The sequence below is a fragment of the Streptopelia decaocto genome (genome assembly GCF_964273445.1).
Source record: "Streptopelia decaocto genome assembly, chromosome: 1".
NCBI classification, from domain to species: domain Eukaryota; kingdom Metazoa; phylum Chordata; class Aves; order Columbiformes; family Columbidae; genus Streptopelia; species Streptopelia decaocto.
Window position 1 is genome coordinate 23,963,306 of NC_138663.1, and position 18,354 is coordinate 23,981,659.

The 18,354-nt window shown below is 42.9% G+C and overlaps 1 protein-coding gene across 1 annotated transcript in view; it reads right to left on the bottom strand.

The window, feature by feature from the left end:
* The window catches only part of LOC309444438 (ADP-ribosylation factor-like protein 8B), a 31,965-nt gene extending 14,083 nt beyond the window's left edge, over window positions 1-17,882 (bottom strand). Inside the window, exons 1-2 of the mRNA XM_082062247.1 lie at window positions 17,583-17,882; window positions 13,202-13,282 (exon numbers count right to left, since the gene is read on the bottom strand). Coding sequence (XP_081918373.1) covers window positions 13,202-13,282; window positions 17,583-17,771 — 270 coding nt within the window. The 5' untranslated portion in view covers window positions 17,772-17,882. The remainder of the gene's footprint in view (window positions 1-13,201; window positions 13,283-17,582) is intronic.
* Between the last annotated feature and the right edge of the window lie 472 nt (window positions 17,883-18,354).

Sequence of the window (18,354 nt, forward strand, 5' to 3'; positions counted from 1 at the left end):
CTTATATTGTGGGAAGGCTTGATGGGTAATGAGAAAGTTGCAGGAAGAGCATTTTCTAGATGTCACTTTTACATGGCTTTTTTCAGACATGCTGGGTACAAATTTTTTGTGGAGAGAGATGTGTACAATGACACAAGTAACATGCGATAAGACAACAAGTGGAAACAGCCTCAAGTTGCACCAGGTGAGGCTGATTAGATATTACGAAAAACTTTTCCACTGAAGGGATTGTCAAGCATTGGAACAGGCTGCCCAGGGAAGTGGTTGAGTCACCATCCCTGGAGGTGTTGAAAAGTCATGTACATGAGGTTCTTAGAGACATGGTTTAGAGGTGGACTTGGCAGTGTTAGGTTAATGGTTGGACTTGATGATCTTAATGGTCTTTTCCAATCAAAATGATTCTATGATTCTATGATTCTATGATCTTTATCTCAGTGTCAAGGCATTGGTTCAGTACTTAGAATCTCGAGGTAGTCAGTGAAGCCTAAATATCTAGTCAGCTGACCAGATGTAATGTCTTCTTTAGGATGACAGAATTACACTCTAGGTTTGACAATACTGGCTAGAGCTCCTCTGGATATTATTAAAGGAGCTTAACCCTCATTGAAGACATAGCTGTTTACATTCAGGCATCCTAATTTGCAAGCTAAATCCAACACCACAAATACTTGAACTGAGAAATATGTTTCTGCTTGGAAGTATTCAGAATATATCAGCCATAAAACCTCACCTGAACTAACAGATGAGGAAATTCTAAACAAAGAAGAGTATTTGGGCAGAATAGAGTAGCACCAGCAACATTCAACACCATGTTGTACACAGACAAGTCCACATATACTGAGATGTGACTAATGAGCTTATGCACACACAGCAAGCAGTCACAGCACTCACAGCCAACTCAATGTGTAATGACAGGGAGTAACTGGAAAGCATGGGATTCATTCCCCTCAACTTCAGTCACCTAAAATGTAGGCATCTAACTCGAGTGACTAAAATTTCTCTGTGGCTACTGAAGAGCTCAGAGGGCACCCCCAGAAGGAGATGTCTGCATCTCTCTTACCCACCTTGCCCACCAGGTGAACCAGCCTTGCAAAGCACCCACTGGTTACCACTGAGTTTAGACAGCTGGCTTAGGCTGGTGTCCTCCCTTTCACCTGGCTGAGGTCCAGGGAGACAAATCCTAAATAGCCACCTATCCTAGACTGGAATCTTCAACCAGGAATGTTCAGTTTCCCCATCCAATAAACAGGAAGAATAAAAAGAGCTTAATTAAATCACCTTAAAATTTTTAATAAATTGCTCTGTGGATACAAAACTATAGAGCCTTACTTGTACTACAAGTTAGAACGCATTACTGCCTTAGAATACTTACTACCCATCTATTATCCTATATTTTGGAAATGCCTTTACAGTTGCTTGTAAAGCTGGATATGCCACATGGCCACATTTTCTGCAGGCAATACTCCCCAGAACACCATGCTCTTCAAAATCAGTCTTGGTCCTGTAAAGAATGCTGTTGTCGCTCCTCACTGGAGATTAAGTCCAACTTTTAAACATTTTCTGCAACTATGTATTATATTTTAGGTACAAAAAAAACACTATATGCAAACTTCACAGTTTATTTAATTTTAATCATAGCACTCACTGAAGAACTGGACTTAAGATTCGCATCACAAAATGGCTGAGTGTCTTCAACTCCTGAAAACAAGCACAGAGCCATTTTAATGGGACAGGTTATTTCTCAACGACTGGAGTATACTTGCCATTTTATCAGAGACACAAGGTACAATGTTGGAAGGATCAACAGGTGTATTTTAAACGGGACACAAAAGTTAAGTGTGTTCTCAGAAACTGCTTTCTGAACCTTGTGCTGCTTACCTCCACATTGCGTTCTAAAGCAGGAAAGCATCAAGGGACCCAGCGTTAGAGGTAAGACTGTAATCCCCTCCATCAAGGCGTAATACACTTCTAAATATAAGGCGCTAATCCATCCTAGCCTCAATATTGTGTCCTCCCCAAGCAGAAAGCCCCAGTTCTGCATGACCACATTCAATTCTTTATACCTTCTTTTCACATGATCATGAATCAGTGCTCTAGACATCAAAATCCAAGAGATTCTGGTGAAAGTAAGCATATTGATGTTGTAAGTTGTAGGCAGAAATTGCATTAGAAAGACCGAGGGCAAGGAGACCAGAGGCAAGGACACTGCTAGCTCAAAATGGCCGATCAATAACTACTGTAGTGATTATTAATTTTGCTTGTCCTTGAAGAACACACAACCATGAAAGCAAAAGTAAGCATTTGCTCAATAGCAGAGAAAAGCCAGGAGGATGTGCAACAGTGTGTATACTGGGAAAATGTAATCTAATATTGGTAGATCAGACAAGAAAAGGACACTCTCCCATGACAGATTTAACCCCACAAAACAGTTCCCTGGCACTCTCCTCATGTGTCCCCCCTGCTCTTTAGCTCTCAAGTCTGAGCAATCCGGAGGTTCCCAGCATTTACCAATGAGGCAAAGCTGCTGAGGACAGAGCTAACCAGGGGCTGCATTTATGGTTCCCAGGTGTCCCAACAGGATCTTGAAATGGAACACATTTATGTAAACTACAGATAAGGTCAAGCTGGGAGTAGATAAAATATCAGAATCCTAAAGTATCTGGACTAACTAGAGGGATGGTCTGAAATAAAGCAGCTGAAATTTAAGACACACAAGTTCAAAACGCTACATGTGAGCAGAGGGAACCAAATGCAGTAACGCAACATGGATAATTTTGGAAATGTTGAAAGGAACTCTAAACATGTCAACATTGGTTTTGAGAATCTCTACTGGAGTTTTAGAGATTTTGACGTGAAAGGGTACAAATCTTGTTGGGGATTTGGAAAACTTCGCGAGAATGTAAAAAGTTTCATCGGAATTTCCAAAATGTTGAAAGGAACTCTAAACAAGTCAACATTGGTTTTGAGAATGTCTACCGGAGTTTTAGAGATTTTGACGTGAAAGGGTACAAATCTTGAGGTAGAGGAAGAGGACAAAAAGCTTGAGCATTTCACAAACTATGCTTTCAACTGTGTTGCAGATCTTAAATCAGCAGGTAGTAGCAGAAGCATCTTACATACAATTTTGGACATATGCACTGCCCTGTCCTCGGTGCCACGGAAGTTCTGGTTATGAGCACCAGCCTGTAGAACTGATGCAAATTTGGAAAAGTCCAGGTGAGAAAAGAAGGAATGAGAAGAGATTTTGAAAATATGAACTATCAAGACGGGAGAGGGGAGCAAAACCACAGCATTTCCCAGGAAATGGCTGCCAAATACAAAGGAGAAGAAAAAAGCAGCTCATTTTGTGATGATGGTAACTCATGTTAGATACTAGGAAAAAAGCTTTCTAACATCTAGAGTGAAAGAACATTGTACAAAACAAGGGATACTGTAGAACCTTCTTCATGGAAGAACACATTTTAAGAAACAATTACCTAAGATATTTGGGTAAATACCTGATTCACCTCAGAGTACAAGTTTGGTTTAAATGATTCCTTGAGATCAACTCTTGGTTCTCATTTTCAGGAGTCCTAACAGTTACTCAGAATGATCACTGAGACATTCAGCACTGCCTGTCCTGACTCTGGACACTGGCTTCTGGTCCCACGTGTTTGTCCAGACCACTGTAGACGTTCCTATCTAACGCACGATCCTGCTTCACAATCTGCAGTGCACAACTCCCAGCACACGTACAGTTTCCAAGGCTTCTCTTCCCAAACTGTCAGATGGGAAACTGCTTTTATACTTTTCCTTCTTAGTTTATCATTGACTCATTATAAGTATGCTCCATACATATTCTCAGAGACACTCTCCAACCTTCATTTAATTCTTTTTCACAGAACCACTGAGGCTAGCAGGGGCCTTTGGAAACCGTACAGTCCGACTCGTCCTGGTCAAAGCAGGGTCACCTAGAGCAGACTGCTTCAAGGATGGGCACCACTGAGAAAAGTTTGGCTACATCTTCTCGCTACATTGATGAGATCTCCCTGAGCTTTCTCTTCTCTAGATCAACAGTCTCAGATATCTCAGCATCTCCTCATATGATAAATGCTCCAGCTCCTTTATCATTTTCATGGCCCCTCTCTGAACTCTCTCCAGTAGCTCCACAACCCTCATGTACTGGTGAGCCCAGAACTGGACACAGTACTCCAGATATGGGCTTATTAGGGCTGAGTAAAAGGGAGAAATCACCTCCTTGACCTGCTGTCAAAGCTGTTCCCAATGCAGTCCACAATGCTGCTGGTCTCTGCTGCAAAGATACACTGCTCGTCAATTGCAGAATACTTTGGGCTGGAAGAGGCCTTTAAACATCATCAGTGGTCAACCTGGTGTCCAGCAGGACTCCCAGGTCCCCTTCTGCAAAGCTGCTTTCCAGTCAGTCAGCCTGTAGTGATGCCTGGGGTGGAAGCTTCTCAAGTGCAGGACTCTGTCCTTCCCTTTCTTTAACTCCATAAGGGTCCTGTTGATCCATGATCCATTCTCCAGCCCATCAAGGTCCCTCCGGATGGCAGTGCGACCCTCTGCTGTGTCAGCCACTCCTCTCAGTTTCATATTTTTGGCAAACTTGTTGAGGGCACACTCTGTCCTTTCTTTATAGAAATCATCACTTTGACTTGAAATCAGCCCAGATACAGTGCAGCCATTTCAGAGTGATCCAAGCCAAATGGAATAGCCAGTACTTGCTGAAACACTGCTGGAGCTATACAGGCAGTACACACAGAGCCTTGTACCACTGTACGACACGAGACAGTGACAAGACACGTAAGATGTTTCTTAATTGTTGCTGAACAGCAGGATGAAGCATTACAAAGCAAGAGGACTCTATTTCTATGAGGATGTTTGGAGACTTGGAAACACTACTATTCAGAGGAGGGAGGAGTGCTGCAACAAAGGGAGCTGGAAGAAGAACACACACAGCCGGGATACTCCTCCTCCTCCTCCTCCCTCTCTGCCACATCAGAGCAAACAGCAAGTAGCAAGGAGCTCGGTTCCCCACTCCAGCAGACCCGCCTGCGCTGTCCCAGACTGCCGCTCCGTGGCTGGACACTGGCCTCTAGCGATGACAGCCAGGGTGGCCACAGCCCTGTCCCCACAGATCCTGTCCCCCAGCAGCTGCTCACGGCTCCCTCCCTCCCACCACATCCAGGGTCACGCAGAAACTGCCTGGTGGTGCTATTTTAAGAAAACAAAATGCAAGAGCACGGCAAATGAGGCTGCTGCATTGCCCGTGTGTATGCATGTCTCATATTGCTCTACATCTTCTTTATACCCAAGACTATTCTAAGATCATCGTTCTAAGAATCAAAGGTTAATTACCTGGAGCTTCACAAGCATTTAAAATGTTTGTGACACGTCTTCTGAGGCTCTTGAAATTTGGATTGTTTAAAGAATTTTCTTAACTACTGTCTAGCTTGTTAAACAGTAAACCTCAGCAAAGCAAAAAGATTACTAATACTAAGGTAATCCAAAAATAGAGAAATTCCATCAAAACCAAATCACTCAGAAAATAACAAAACTTGCTGGGAATTAAAACCCCGAAATTAATTCAAGTGATATGCTTTTATATCAGAAAAAAGTGCTACCCATCAGTTTTATTATGAATTTCATCAAAAAAGTTTTAACAGATCCCTCAATTGCAATACATTAAGTATTTTGATGCTGGAAATCATCCTATAATTTAATACCTCAACCACAACCTCAAAATCCATAAAGCTTCCTGCTTAGATTTCAAATATTGCCTGGTAAAATCTCTTCTCTTTGTCTCCTCTTCTTTTAGAAATCATAGGTGTCAGGTTTTATTAAATACATTGACAAGACAAAATCTGACAACTCATGATTAAAGCTGACATCTTTCCGTTTCTGATCATGCTCAACCTCAATTGAAGACTATAGGAAACTGGCATCTTCCTATGAAATGTTGTGGCTTGTATAAACCAGCATTTTTCTTTCAGTATGGTTCAGATGAATACTCACACACAAGAGGCACGCCAGTGACCATATTTCTATACTCTAGGATTAGAGACTAAACACGAAAATATATCTGCTGGCTTCTGGAAACGACTGCCACAATCGAAGAAAGAACATCATGGGCTCCTTAGCTCTTGTTGCCTTCTGGAAATTGTATGGAATCTAGAGGTAGAGTCATAGTCAAGAAACCAGGTAGTGACACTGCACTGGGGCAGTACATCTTTCACAGTGGCCTACCCCAAAATATGGCAAAAACCACATAAAGGATTAGTTTCACCTACTACTTGGTGCTGCAACTCTCTTCCAGGGTGATCAGTCTTACCCTTTTGGAATGCCACTTTTTCATTTGATGACTTCTTGACCCAGATGGTTTCTCAGACTCAGAGTAAGTTTAAATGATTCTGTCTTGTAGTGTCCCCTGAGACCTCTGAAAAAGCTCAGATGCAAGACCTATCTGCTTACCATGTTTGAAGGACTTAACAGGTTTAGTAAAATAGCACTTTACCCAGGAATTTCAATAATAGTTGACAGTTTGATATTATAATGTTCCTATGAGAAAGGTAACCTGTTTTGTTCGGATAAACAGGTTAAAGAAAATTTCAATCTGAATCCTTCTTAACTAGGCTGCAAATAGATCACCAAGGCATTCCAGCAAGTGGCATCCCCCTCACCATCCCTCAGTCATCAACTTACCAACAAATGATGTCATTCTTCTCACAGTAAAATTATTTTGGAAACTTTGTCTAGCAACTAGGCTGTAAGATTTTAACAGCTTACCTAGATAGGGGAATAATGATGTACAAGTACTTCATCTTGACAGGCTTTTAAGGAAATAAGCTTCTATACCTAAAAGCCATGTTCGCCTACACCTCTTACTTTCACTGTATGCTGTTGTAGCAGAGACCATGAAGACTGGTTAAGATAAATCATTTTCCTGTGCAGACTGGCTTCCAAACCAAGTCTCATTTTTGAAACTAATAAATGTATTAATAACGCTAGCATTATTCCCTTATTCTTAACAACTCTATTATAACAACTTTTGCGATCAAAGTGTGAAACAAGGCACAATTCCACAGAAACTCAAACAACTCCTCCCTGCATGAACTTGATCTTGCAATATCATCTGTGCAGACTATTCCAGTACAAACTTATTAGTCGCTTCCTTCATCTACTTTTAACTATCCTGGCTCAAAAAATACTTTATTTTGAAGACTCCACTTGTATATGACTTTTGTTTCTCTAGCTGAATGAACCATCAACAGCTTTCTCATCTTTTTCCACGTCTGACAATTCTGTAGCAGCATCAGTATAGGACTCTAACTATCCTTATGCTTTCTCTACATAAACTTTAAATCACGGCCTTATTGTTTCTATGAAAAAGACAGAAAACTAAGGAATTGAAATGAAATTCCTATTCCCATGGATTATTTATGAACTATGGTATAAGGCAGTAACTTTTTTATTGACTGTGGCATCTGTGGACTCCTTCAATCAGTGGTATATCAAGGCAGATGTGATGAAAACTGTATGAAACTGACATTTAGGAATGAACAGAAAGGGAAGTGGCTGGATGGTCACACTCAAAGAGCTGCAGTCTATGGCTCGATGTCCAAGTGGAGACCAGTGACAAGTGGCAGCTCCTTAGGGCTTGGTATTGGGACCAGCACTGTTTAGTATCTTTATCAGTGACATGGACAGAGGGACCAAGTGCACCTTCAGCAAGTTTGCCAACTACACCAAGCTGTGTGGTGCAGCTGACACGCTGGAGGGAAGTGATGCTATCCAGATGGGACCTTGACAGGCTTGAGAGGTGGGACCATGCAAACCTCATGAAGTTCAACAAGTCCAAGTGCAAGGTCCTGCACCTGGAGCCCAAACACAAATACATGCTGGGCAAAGAATGGCTGAGAACAGCCCTGAGGAGAAGGACTTGGGGGTGTTGATTGATGAGAAGCTCAACACAAGCTGGCAATGTGTGCTTGCAGCCCAGAAAGCCAACTGTATCCTGGGCTGCATCAAAATAAGTGTGACCAGCTGGTTGAGGGAGGTGATCATCCCCCTCTACTCCACTCTCACAAGACCTCACCTGCAGTACTGCATCCAGCTCTGGGGCCCTCAACATAAAAAGGACATGGACCTGTTGGAGTGAGTCCAGAGGAGAGCTGGAGCACCTCTGCTATGAAGAGATGCTGAGCGAGTTGGGGTTGTTCAGCCTGGAGATAAGAAGGCTCCAGGGAGACCTTACAGCAGCCTTCCAGTACCTAAAGGAGACCTACAAGAAAGCTGGAGAGGCACTTTTTACCAGGTTATGTGGCAACAGGAAAAGAGGTAATGGCTTTAAAATGAAAGAGGGTAGATTTAAATTAGATATAAGGAAGAAATTCTTCACCATGAGGGTGATAAGGCACCAGAAGAGGCTGCCCAGAGATGCTGTGAATGCCCCATCTCTGGAAGTGTTCAAGGCCAAGTTAGATGGGGTTTTAGCAACCTTGTCCAGTGGAAGGTGTCTCTGACCATGACAGGGGGGTTTGGAACCAGATGATCTTTAAGGTCTCTTCCAACCCAAACTATTCTACGATTCTAATGAAAATAGAATCCTTGGCTGGATGAATTGGGAAGCACTGCTAAAGCTCAAGTGAAAGGTTCTCCTTCATTACATCTTATGAAAGAGAATGGAAGGCTCAGGCAGGAAGACAAAGAACGCCTGCATACCTGAAAAAAACAGTGCAAAAAAAATACCTCTTTGAATAAGTGAAAACTTAAGGCAGTTTGACCACTTAAACTGAAACAAACAGCTTTTCCTTCTGAGTCTGCATTTGCTGCTTCATATCACAATGTTAATCATAATTTTGCTGCAGGTCCCATTCTCCTACACATCTGCAATTAATGTATAAGAGCTCAGGAAGACATGGGATAGCCTTAGGGTGCATTTGCACTTGTAAGGCAGTACCTCTGATGTTCCTGTTGTAAATACACTATTTGATTTGCTGTCATAGCTAGTGTACATGTTGACTTGTGCATAATAAAGGAGAATCTTGGGAAAGAAAATCTATACAATTAGCACATCAGACTGTTCTTCTGATATCAATTCCCATTGACTTATCTATAATTTTGCTTTCATAACTAATATGAATCATGAATTAATCATAAGGCCTAGAAACCACCATCCAACATTTGTAAATCCTAACGATATAGCATTAAACATTTATTTTTTGAAAAATTGTCACTGATCCATCTGAATCCACAATCAGTCTATGTGTGCGTACTGAACACACCATTCTGGCAGCTCTCTAGCAATAGGCTGCATTAGTTGCACTTAGAAATTTGTATCTACCAGAGTGGAAGGATGAAGAAAAACTTCATTTTCCTCACCAAAAGGAGAGACTGCTATCCTCCTGTTCAGATTCTGTGCTCTAAATGTGGTGTTTTGCAGCTATCTAAGTCAACCTATTCAGGCTGCCCCCAAAATGCATCATTTTGCCTGTTTCTGTATCCTGCTTTCCCACACTGCGGTGGCATCAACAATCACGCTGCTGTTTGGGGAGCACACTGCTTAGGTAATCTGACTGGGGAGGAACTCGCCTGGGGGCAGGTTTGGTTTGGTTGGTTTTTTTCAGAGGTTGCTTTCATCTAGATCAGCTGACTGATCTGACTTCTGCTTTGCATGTGATGACTGGTGCTGATGGAAAAGGGGTGCAATGGTGCACAGCCAGGCTTAAACTAGAATATAAAACTTCACATTATGATTTACTTAAGCTGACTGTAAAAGCTGACCTTTGATCTCTGCCACCCACAGTAGGTTGGACTGATTCCCTCTTAGGTTTCCCAAAAGGTAAGTCCAGTTTGCCCCTAGCATGAGGAACATTATACTGAGGTTTCGAAGTGCTACCATAGGCAGGAAAGTGAGTGTGTTTAAAAGGTTATTTCTGAGGTGGTTTTCTTTTATTTCCCTTTACAAAAAAGTTTCTGTTTGAAAATCAGAATTTGGACCCCAAAAGGAAAAAATTATTCATAAGTTCTGATTTTGGTTAAAAAGGCACTCTTTGGGGAGAAGATAAACAGGAATGTACCAAGCTACCATTAGGCCAAAGTATGTTCTTTACACAGCAGAACTCAACTCTTTGCTCAGCAACACGTGGATGGTTATTGAGACATATTCAACTGACAGACTCATGACTAGAACTTCTTTTTCACTGACAAAATCAGTCCTGGACTAAGTGAGGACATTGGTTGCTTCGTCTTCAAGGGACAGGAGCAGTACTTTGAGGAATGAGTGGTTTAGGGTTTGGCCTTTGTGTGCATGTGCATATGCAAAGGGATGAGGCACAAAGAAACCAGGCAGTGGAAGAGAAGAACACGTTTGATGAAGAGAGGCTAAGAGGCATGAGGAGAGCAGAAGGTAAAGTCCATTGCAAGGAAAGAGAGGAAACGGCTCTCTGCCGACCAGAATACTTTGTTTTGCAACATGAATACTGCCCTACTGTAATTAAAGTAGATTTTCCTGTAAATTGAAATTTGCCCTTACCAGCCTTACCTTACATGTAGAGAATGCACTACCATTAGCAGAACTGGCCACAGAGATATCGACCAGCAGAGACAAGGAACAGCTTGGATGCTCTTGTATATAATGACAACAGAGGTGAAGAAGGGCCAAGACCAGAAGTTAAATCTCATTGTCGATGAAATACTGTGGTTTTTCTGCCAGTTTCAAACACAGTGTTCATAAGAACTAACAGAAAGCATCATGAAATAACAGCCTTCATCTACAAGAAAAAGCTGCATTACTATTACTCAGCAGAATGTGCACCTTGTACGCTACTTCTGTCTCCTGAAAGACCAGTTCAGTTAAGTTTTATTCTTTCTGATTCCTACATCTCCAAAAGAAACTGAGCATAGAGGGCTGGCTGCAAGATCTGAGAGGCTTTTGATTCTGGTCACCTACATTTTTTTCCCAGATAAAATCCAACTGACACAGGCTTACTCATATTGCCATATAAATTCCTCTGTTTTGAGAGAGCTACCCACTGTGTAAAGTAATGCTAATCTTGACCACCTATTCCAGTAGACAAGCTACTAGTAGCGAATCCCACGAAAACAATGCTGAAAATTTTGATCTTTGGGAATAAAATGTAAAATGAGAGGCACTGCACACTCACATTTGTAGGTGTTAGTGGTTCAATCAGCTCGCATTTCATCCCAGAAGAATTCATAAAAAGAAAGAAATCAAGACAAAATTTCTTCTTCCATTGTGTGTGCAGAGGGAGGGTGTTCTCTCAAAATCTCTGAAGTTTCTGCCCTGTAACTCTTGCAGTAAGTGCTTTTCTTGCTACAATATATTTTAATTAAAAATATAATAAAGGTATAATAATTTGTATTTATTAAAACATTAAATTGGACATTTTCCCCTTCTACCACACAAAAGCTGGTTGTTCAAGGCTACAGAAAGGCATTCCTTACTGAAAAAATTCTCCATTGAAATTTTTGTATCCTGGGAGAACACATTTTTACTTAAAAGAAGACTTGGCCATGTTGCATTGAGTACCACACTGCTCATCATGTGACAGTTTGGGTTTTTTTAAACTCACTACACACATGATCTACACTGAAAAAAAAGTTCAGGCTATCAATCATTTTCCTTTCAGGAAATGTGTCAATTAAAAATGCTTATATGGTGCTACTTTGTCTTCTTGCACACCTGCTCTGTGACAAGAGTAAGGGCAGATTCTCTCCCAAAGTTGGCTCTGATAACATACTTATCATAATGATAAAGCACAAAGTCACAAAGTTGAGGTTACCATGGCAATAATGATTCTCCTTCAGTTTAGTTTTACTCGGTTTTACATTTTACTCTATTTTCCCTTTAAGTCTTTTACTGTCCTTAGTGTGGACCTAGTTTCAAGATACTCATCATATTTTTGTCAATCTGCCAAAATTTCCTGAGAAATTAAAATCAGACCAAATCATGGGTAATGTTAAGAGGTTTTATTTCAGCCAAACCTGACGTGAATTTCAAGAGGGTATGTGGGAAGGAAAGTTGAGATGATGAGAGGAAATAGGTAACATTAGACTTTCCATTTCAAAAAGACTGGCTTACTAAGAATCCTAACATACAAACAGTTTTACAGGAACCTACTGATTATTTTGCAAGATTGTAACACAGAAGTAGATACACAAGTGAAATGTACAGTCCAAGGCCCTAACTCATATGAAATTTCGAAGAAGTATAGCAAGATATTAAGACCAGAAACAGACAGGCAGTCACAGCATCTATACCCCTATGGTCATCTTAGGTTTAGGGTTATTTAGTTCAGCTTCAACATCTCCCAATCAACAGAAGTAAATGATCCCTTTTACCAGCCTTTACCTGCTCACTGTTTAGAGAGAGTGGTTAGACAGTTAGCAACTGCTTATATTCACATTATAGGTTGTTTCAGAAAATCCTCCCTAGATTTAGGAGTCATACCAAATCAGAGGCAAAAGAATATCTTTAGAACTGAGGGAGAAAGGAGAGGAAATGAAGGAAAAGGAGGGAAAAGTCAAGGCAAAAGCCTGCATTTTCTTCACCTAATTTTAGATAGAAGTTATGAATTTGATCTAGACTTATTAACAAGGCTCTCTTTCTAATCAAATAACACAGAGCACCTCAATGCTACCAGAGCGATTTATCTCTATTTTGAAGCCTATGGCATGAATCACAACCAAACTACAATAATCTCTACAGTTCTCTGTAAGTCTAAGAGATGGTTCCCTGACAACGGACTTACATTAGATGTTCTATCTCCACATAACTGACATTATGTGAGCTAAACTGCACTATCCACTGGTAAATCAGGAATGAAGTTGCTTCAGATTTCACTTACAGTTGTGAGGATGAGAGACAGAGAGAGAGAAGGGAAGAGGGAGGCACCTCCGGGAGTCAACACAGCTCCCTTAGTATCTCAGAATTTATGACCTTTTTAATCCGAAAGAGTGCAGCAAAGCTTCCGCCTGGCATAGATATATGAAATCAAACAGATTAATGTAACAAAGAAATATATGACTATATGCTTTTAAAATAGTTATTTTTGAGCTAGAAAAACAGATAAATGATCCTATCATATTAAAAGGAATTTCCTACACTCTCACATTCCAAGTTGAAATCACTTTGTCTATTATTTATTCACTTTGTATTAATTCAAACATGCATACCTACCTTTATGGTAACGTTTCCTTTTGTTATTTTTCTCATATTGAAGCCTACTGTAGGAATCATATCTTCTGTGAACTGCCCTGACTAGAACACACAAGAAAAGAAAAAATTGTATTTATTAGAAAATAGTTGATCAATAACAGAGAAGTTTCTTGTTTGCAATCTAAAGTTTTTATTTTACAACACAGTAAAATGTCACATTAATTTTGTACAAAAGCACTGGCCAGCACCTCAATTAATGCATTGTCATGCCCAGGAATACTGCTCATTTCAGTCCCTTTAAATGATCTTTTATTCTCCCCAGTGACAAAGATCACCCTAGAAACCACGAGACTTCAAATAATTCCTCATCTGATCCTCAAGCAAACCAGAAAGCAGCACGGTCAAAATACAGAACCATAGAATGGTTTGGGTTGGAAGGAACCTTAAGAGGTCACCTAGTCCAACCCCCAATATGAAAAAACTGACCGCACCAGGATTTTTCCCTGTAGCTTCTCACTACCATTGCCAGTGGTTTAACTCAAAATGTAATAAATGGTGAAAGAGTACTCATGTAGTACTTACAGAGTACTACACACAGACTTTAGCCTTCTGAGCAGGTGACAGCAGAGGAGTCCCCCTTTGGAAGCTAAGAGAACGCCATTAAGATGGAAAAATTCAAGATACTAACTCAGCACACCATAAACTCAAAACATAAAAGCAAATTTCTGCCTCCTCCCCCAGTTCAGAGAAGCACTTCTACAAGACAGGCACTTGTCCTCCTGCCCATGTGAACCTTACACAAATCTATCCACTACAGCAGACAGCTTCTGAGGAGAAAGGTGAAATCAGCTCTAAGTAGATTACTCATTATTCATTCTTCCTTTTCAAAACGTATCATTAATACGGTATTGTGTATCCTAGGAGAAGTGCGTTAAGACATGCAGACAGTTAACAGTCATGCCCACACAAAGGTTCATACTCTCTGAAACGTACACAGTAGTCCTGGTTTTCTAGTCACCCAGGAAGGAAAGCAGGACTTTCTGGATTTGCCACAGCACTTCCATATCCATCTGCCCATATTCCTTTCACCTACCTCATCATCCCACGTGCACTGCGGTATTTTTGGGGAAATAAAATATGGATATGTGAATAAGGAGAGAAGTAGCCATGCTCCAACATGGCCCTCCCATCTGAGAAGTGGATGATCAGAGCTTTGGGGTACACCGGAGCAGCTACATGCCTCACAGTGCACACTTCACCACCAGCGACCCCAAGCCTCTTCTTTCTGCAACTTCTCACTGTTTGAGGCAGCCTCCAGTCTGTGTTCACGAACTGAAACTACTTTTAATCTGGGTCTTTAAAAGCTGCATAAGCTTTGGCAATTACTTGATCTTCTCACAAGATTTTGGGGTTTAGAATTAAGACTCTTCACGTAAGAAACAATACTTGTCCAACCTTACCTGTGAGAACCTTCTTGTTAAGTTCTGTATTATACTTCTTCCCCATCTTTTATTTCTGAAAGTTTCTTTTTTCCCCCCTCTTTCCTTGCTTCAGCAATTTGTCAAGAAGCAGAAGGAAAAAACAGTGAAGACAATTGCATCCAAGTTTCGTACAGACACATGTACCCGACAGTGACAGAGATTTTTAATTGGACAAAGTAAGACAAAGCCAATCAGTAACTATCTCCTGTAGCAGGTACTGGCCGAATTTGTTAAAATATATAGTACATTTATCTGAGAAGGACAGACATATAACACATGCAAACACAGAATCACTGAGCATCAGAATGCCTGGAAGACCAACCAGCCAACTCAGGAGGCTGTTGTTTAAATAAACGCATAGAAAGTCAGGATTCCACTTTTGTGAGGAAATTATACAGCATGTGTAATATGCCAAACTGGAACACAAAGATAAAAAAATTTAAAAATCATAAATGCTCTGGTATTAGGGACAAAATGCAAAGAATTAGTGTCCCCTTCATTCATCTTTAGTCTTTTCCTTGAAAAAATTGTCCATTCTGGTTGAGTGGAATCAGATAGTATTAAGGTTCTTTATTTTCCCACACAATGAAGCAAAGAAAGTAGTATACTGAATCTTTTGCCCACATTAGTCCAAAAACTCCGATTACTGTGTCTTGTTTCAGGTGTTGTAAGCATCATAAAGTAAAAAATCTGTTTCATTTTCTTGCTAAGGAAGTTTTTTACATGACCAATTGCCTGTTTTTGTGAATATTCAAGATGTGCAAACAAGTTTACTGTCGTATCTCAGTCAAAAAGAGATTACATACTGACACAGATGAAAGAAACATGCTAAGAAGTCTGCAATGTCCTCTTTAAACTGACAATGAATACTGCCATTACCCCCACCATATCGACAACCATGGGCCAGATTCTACTTCATTATATCAGTGAACAATCCATAGTAAAAGGTGATGACATTATCCAAGGTTTCCACTGGAAACAGAGAACTAAATATGGCTCAAGCTCTTCAGTGAGGATATTGTCTCAAAGGGTGTTTATTTGATGTTAGCATGGTAGGATCTCTAAATACTATTGCAAAGTGGAAAAAATGGTAATTTCCTACCATCTGTTTTTGTGATCCATTGCAGTTGCATTTTAAGGAGGCACTAGTTTGTGATGTTTATTTTCATCTCATCACGCTCTAGCCACATACACACAAACGCACAGAATTCCCAATCTATTTGCCACCCCCATATCAACTGTATTCAAAAGTACGCTATTATCCATCGCCTTACTCCCAAATTCTTCAGCCACCCTTTGACAGTGATTATCATGGCATGTCATCTCTGGATGGGAAGATCCAAAAGTTACAAAACCTGCAATCTGTGACATTCCACAAGTCAGAAAACATGAATGCCTCATAGAATATTCTTAAGTTACAAGTTTGCTGGCAAAATTAAACCTGCAGTAACAGCAGTGCTCTGCTATTAAAGATACTAGGATAAGAGGAATAAACACATATGATGCCATTCCACAGGTGGTGTAGTATAAATGTGTGAACAAACATTTACACACACAAAGTCTAATACCACACATTAGTGTTAGAGGTCTCTGAAGTGTTGTGCTCTTCTTCGCTCCGTTTATTAAATCAATCCAACACAATATACTTTGTTGTGCCTTTTCCCTCTTCCTCAGCAAAGCCCACCTTGGCATATGAACACTTCCAATAAGCACAAGCAAAGCTTGGACCTGTGTTACCAAGACTGCCAGGGTACCTAACAAACCAACTAAAATAGCAGTTCTGTTTATTGATTGTGGATGTCCCCCAATGCATACGTTCATTGCTTTCTGTACTTTCCTCATTCTTCTTTTTCCTTTTCTCTCCACTTCTTCACTCGCACTAACCTCCTATTTTTGCCTTAATCCATAATTGTATATGAAAGCAAACAACAAATACCACATATTCATATTCATATTCATAATTGTCTTAGTCTCTTTGGCTTTAGCTGTATACCTCCCAGGCTGGTTTTGATTCTTGATCCAGTAACTTTTCAGCATAAGGACCAAAGAACATCTGGAAGTCCATATGTCATGGCAGGTGACACTGCAATACATCTAAGAGCAGTGATCACCTTGCAGAAAAGGGTATGCATTGAGAAGTTTCATGGTCAGTATAAACCGTATTTAACATATATATTTGTCTCCATTTTCCAATGGAAAGTAAATCTCTTGGATGGACCCAAATGCAGAAGGGTGGAGGGCACAGCAAACAAAGATGAGGAACATATTTCAGTGTAGCAAAATGAAAAATATCATGGCAGGTGTCAATGTTACAGAGGAACAGGGATGCAAGGCCATCATCAGTCACCGTGGGAAGGGAATGCCAATCAGACTTGACTCCTGGGAGCTACCAAGGAATTGTGAGAAGCATTAATATTGATACAACTGATAGGAGAACTGGACAACGTACAATATATTGACTTATTCTGAGATATACTGGCCGTGAAAAGCCAACTCTGAATCATGGGCAAGAGTCCGTGCCCAGGAACCTGCTCTGAGAGGGGCACGCTTTGCAGTCAGACACAGGAGACATCTTCTTCCTCTTAAAACGATTTCACACCCACCTGAGCCTACCGTCAAATTCTCGAGGTTGCAGAAGATGCAAGAGCTGCCTCCCGCCCGCCGCCCCCCTCCCTCCGCCGGACCTCCTGACCGGAGGCGGCCCCGCCGCAGGCCCTGCAGGCGAATCCCGCACTTGTTGCCGGGGGCCACGACGCGGAGCGGCCGGCTCGGGGCGGGCGGGCCCCTCCAGCCCCGCCGGGCCGCCGCCCCCGCCCCACCGCCCGCGGCGACCCCCCCTCCCGCGGGCCGCCGCCCTGAGCGCCCCCCGCTCCGCCCCGCCCTGCGCCTGGCCGGCGGGCGGCCGGGCCGCGGCAGCGTACCGCCAGCACGGTGAGCAGCGTGGTCTTGCCCGAGTACTGCAGCCCCACCAGGGTCAGCTCCATCTCCTCCTTCCAGAACAGCGAGCGCAGCCACTCCAGCAGCCGCGCCACCAGCGCCAGCATCCCGGTCAGCGCCCCCGACCTGCGGCAGGCGCCCAGTCCCAGCGGCACCGCCTCACTGCTGGGCATGGCAGCGCGGGGCGAGGCGGCGGCGGGGCAGGGGACGCGCCGGGGGGCGGCGGCGGCGGCGAGGCTGCGCGGGGAGCCGAGCGCCGGGCAGGGCCCTCACGTGATGGCGCCGCCGCCCTTCTCCCGCTGCCACTTGCTGCAGACAGGGGAGGGGTCTGGGGTGGCTTGGCTTGGCTTGGCCCGGCCAGGGGCGGGGAAGCGGCGGGGTCGCCCTGCGCGGGGCCCGGGCGGGCGAGCGTGAGTCGGGGCCGGGCGCTGGCCGGGGCGGGCAGGGAGGCGCCCGTCGTGTGAGGTGACGGCGCCGCGGCTGCAGCGGGGGCGGGCGGGGCGGCTCCCACACGACATGGCGGGCGGGGCCGGGCCCGGGCCCTGGCCCGCGGCGGGGGCGGCAGGCGGAGGAGTGTGTCATCCCCCAAGGGGCCGCTGGCCCGGGCACCGCGATGGGCACGGGGGGCACCGCGGGGATCGTGTGAGGTGAACAGCTGGGCCCGGCGGGAGTGTGGCTGGGCGGGTGGCCCGGCGTAGATCTGGCGCCATGGGCTGGCTGCCCAGCACCCCCGCCTCAACAAGGGATGCCCGGGGG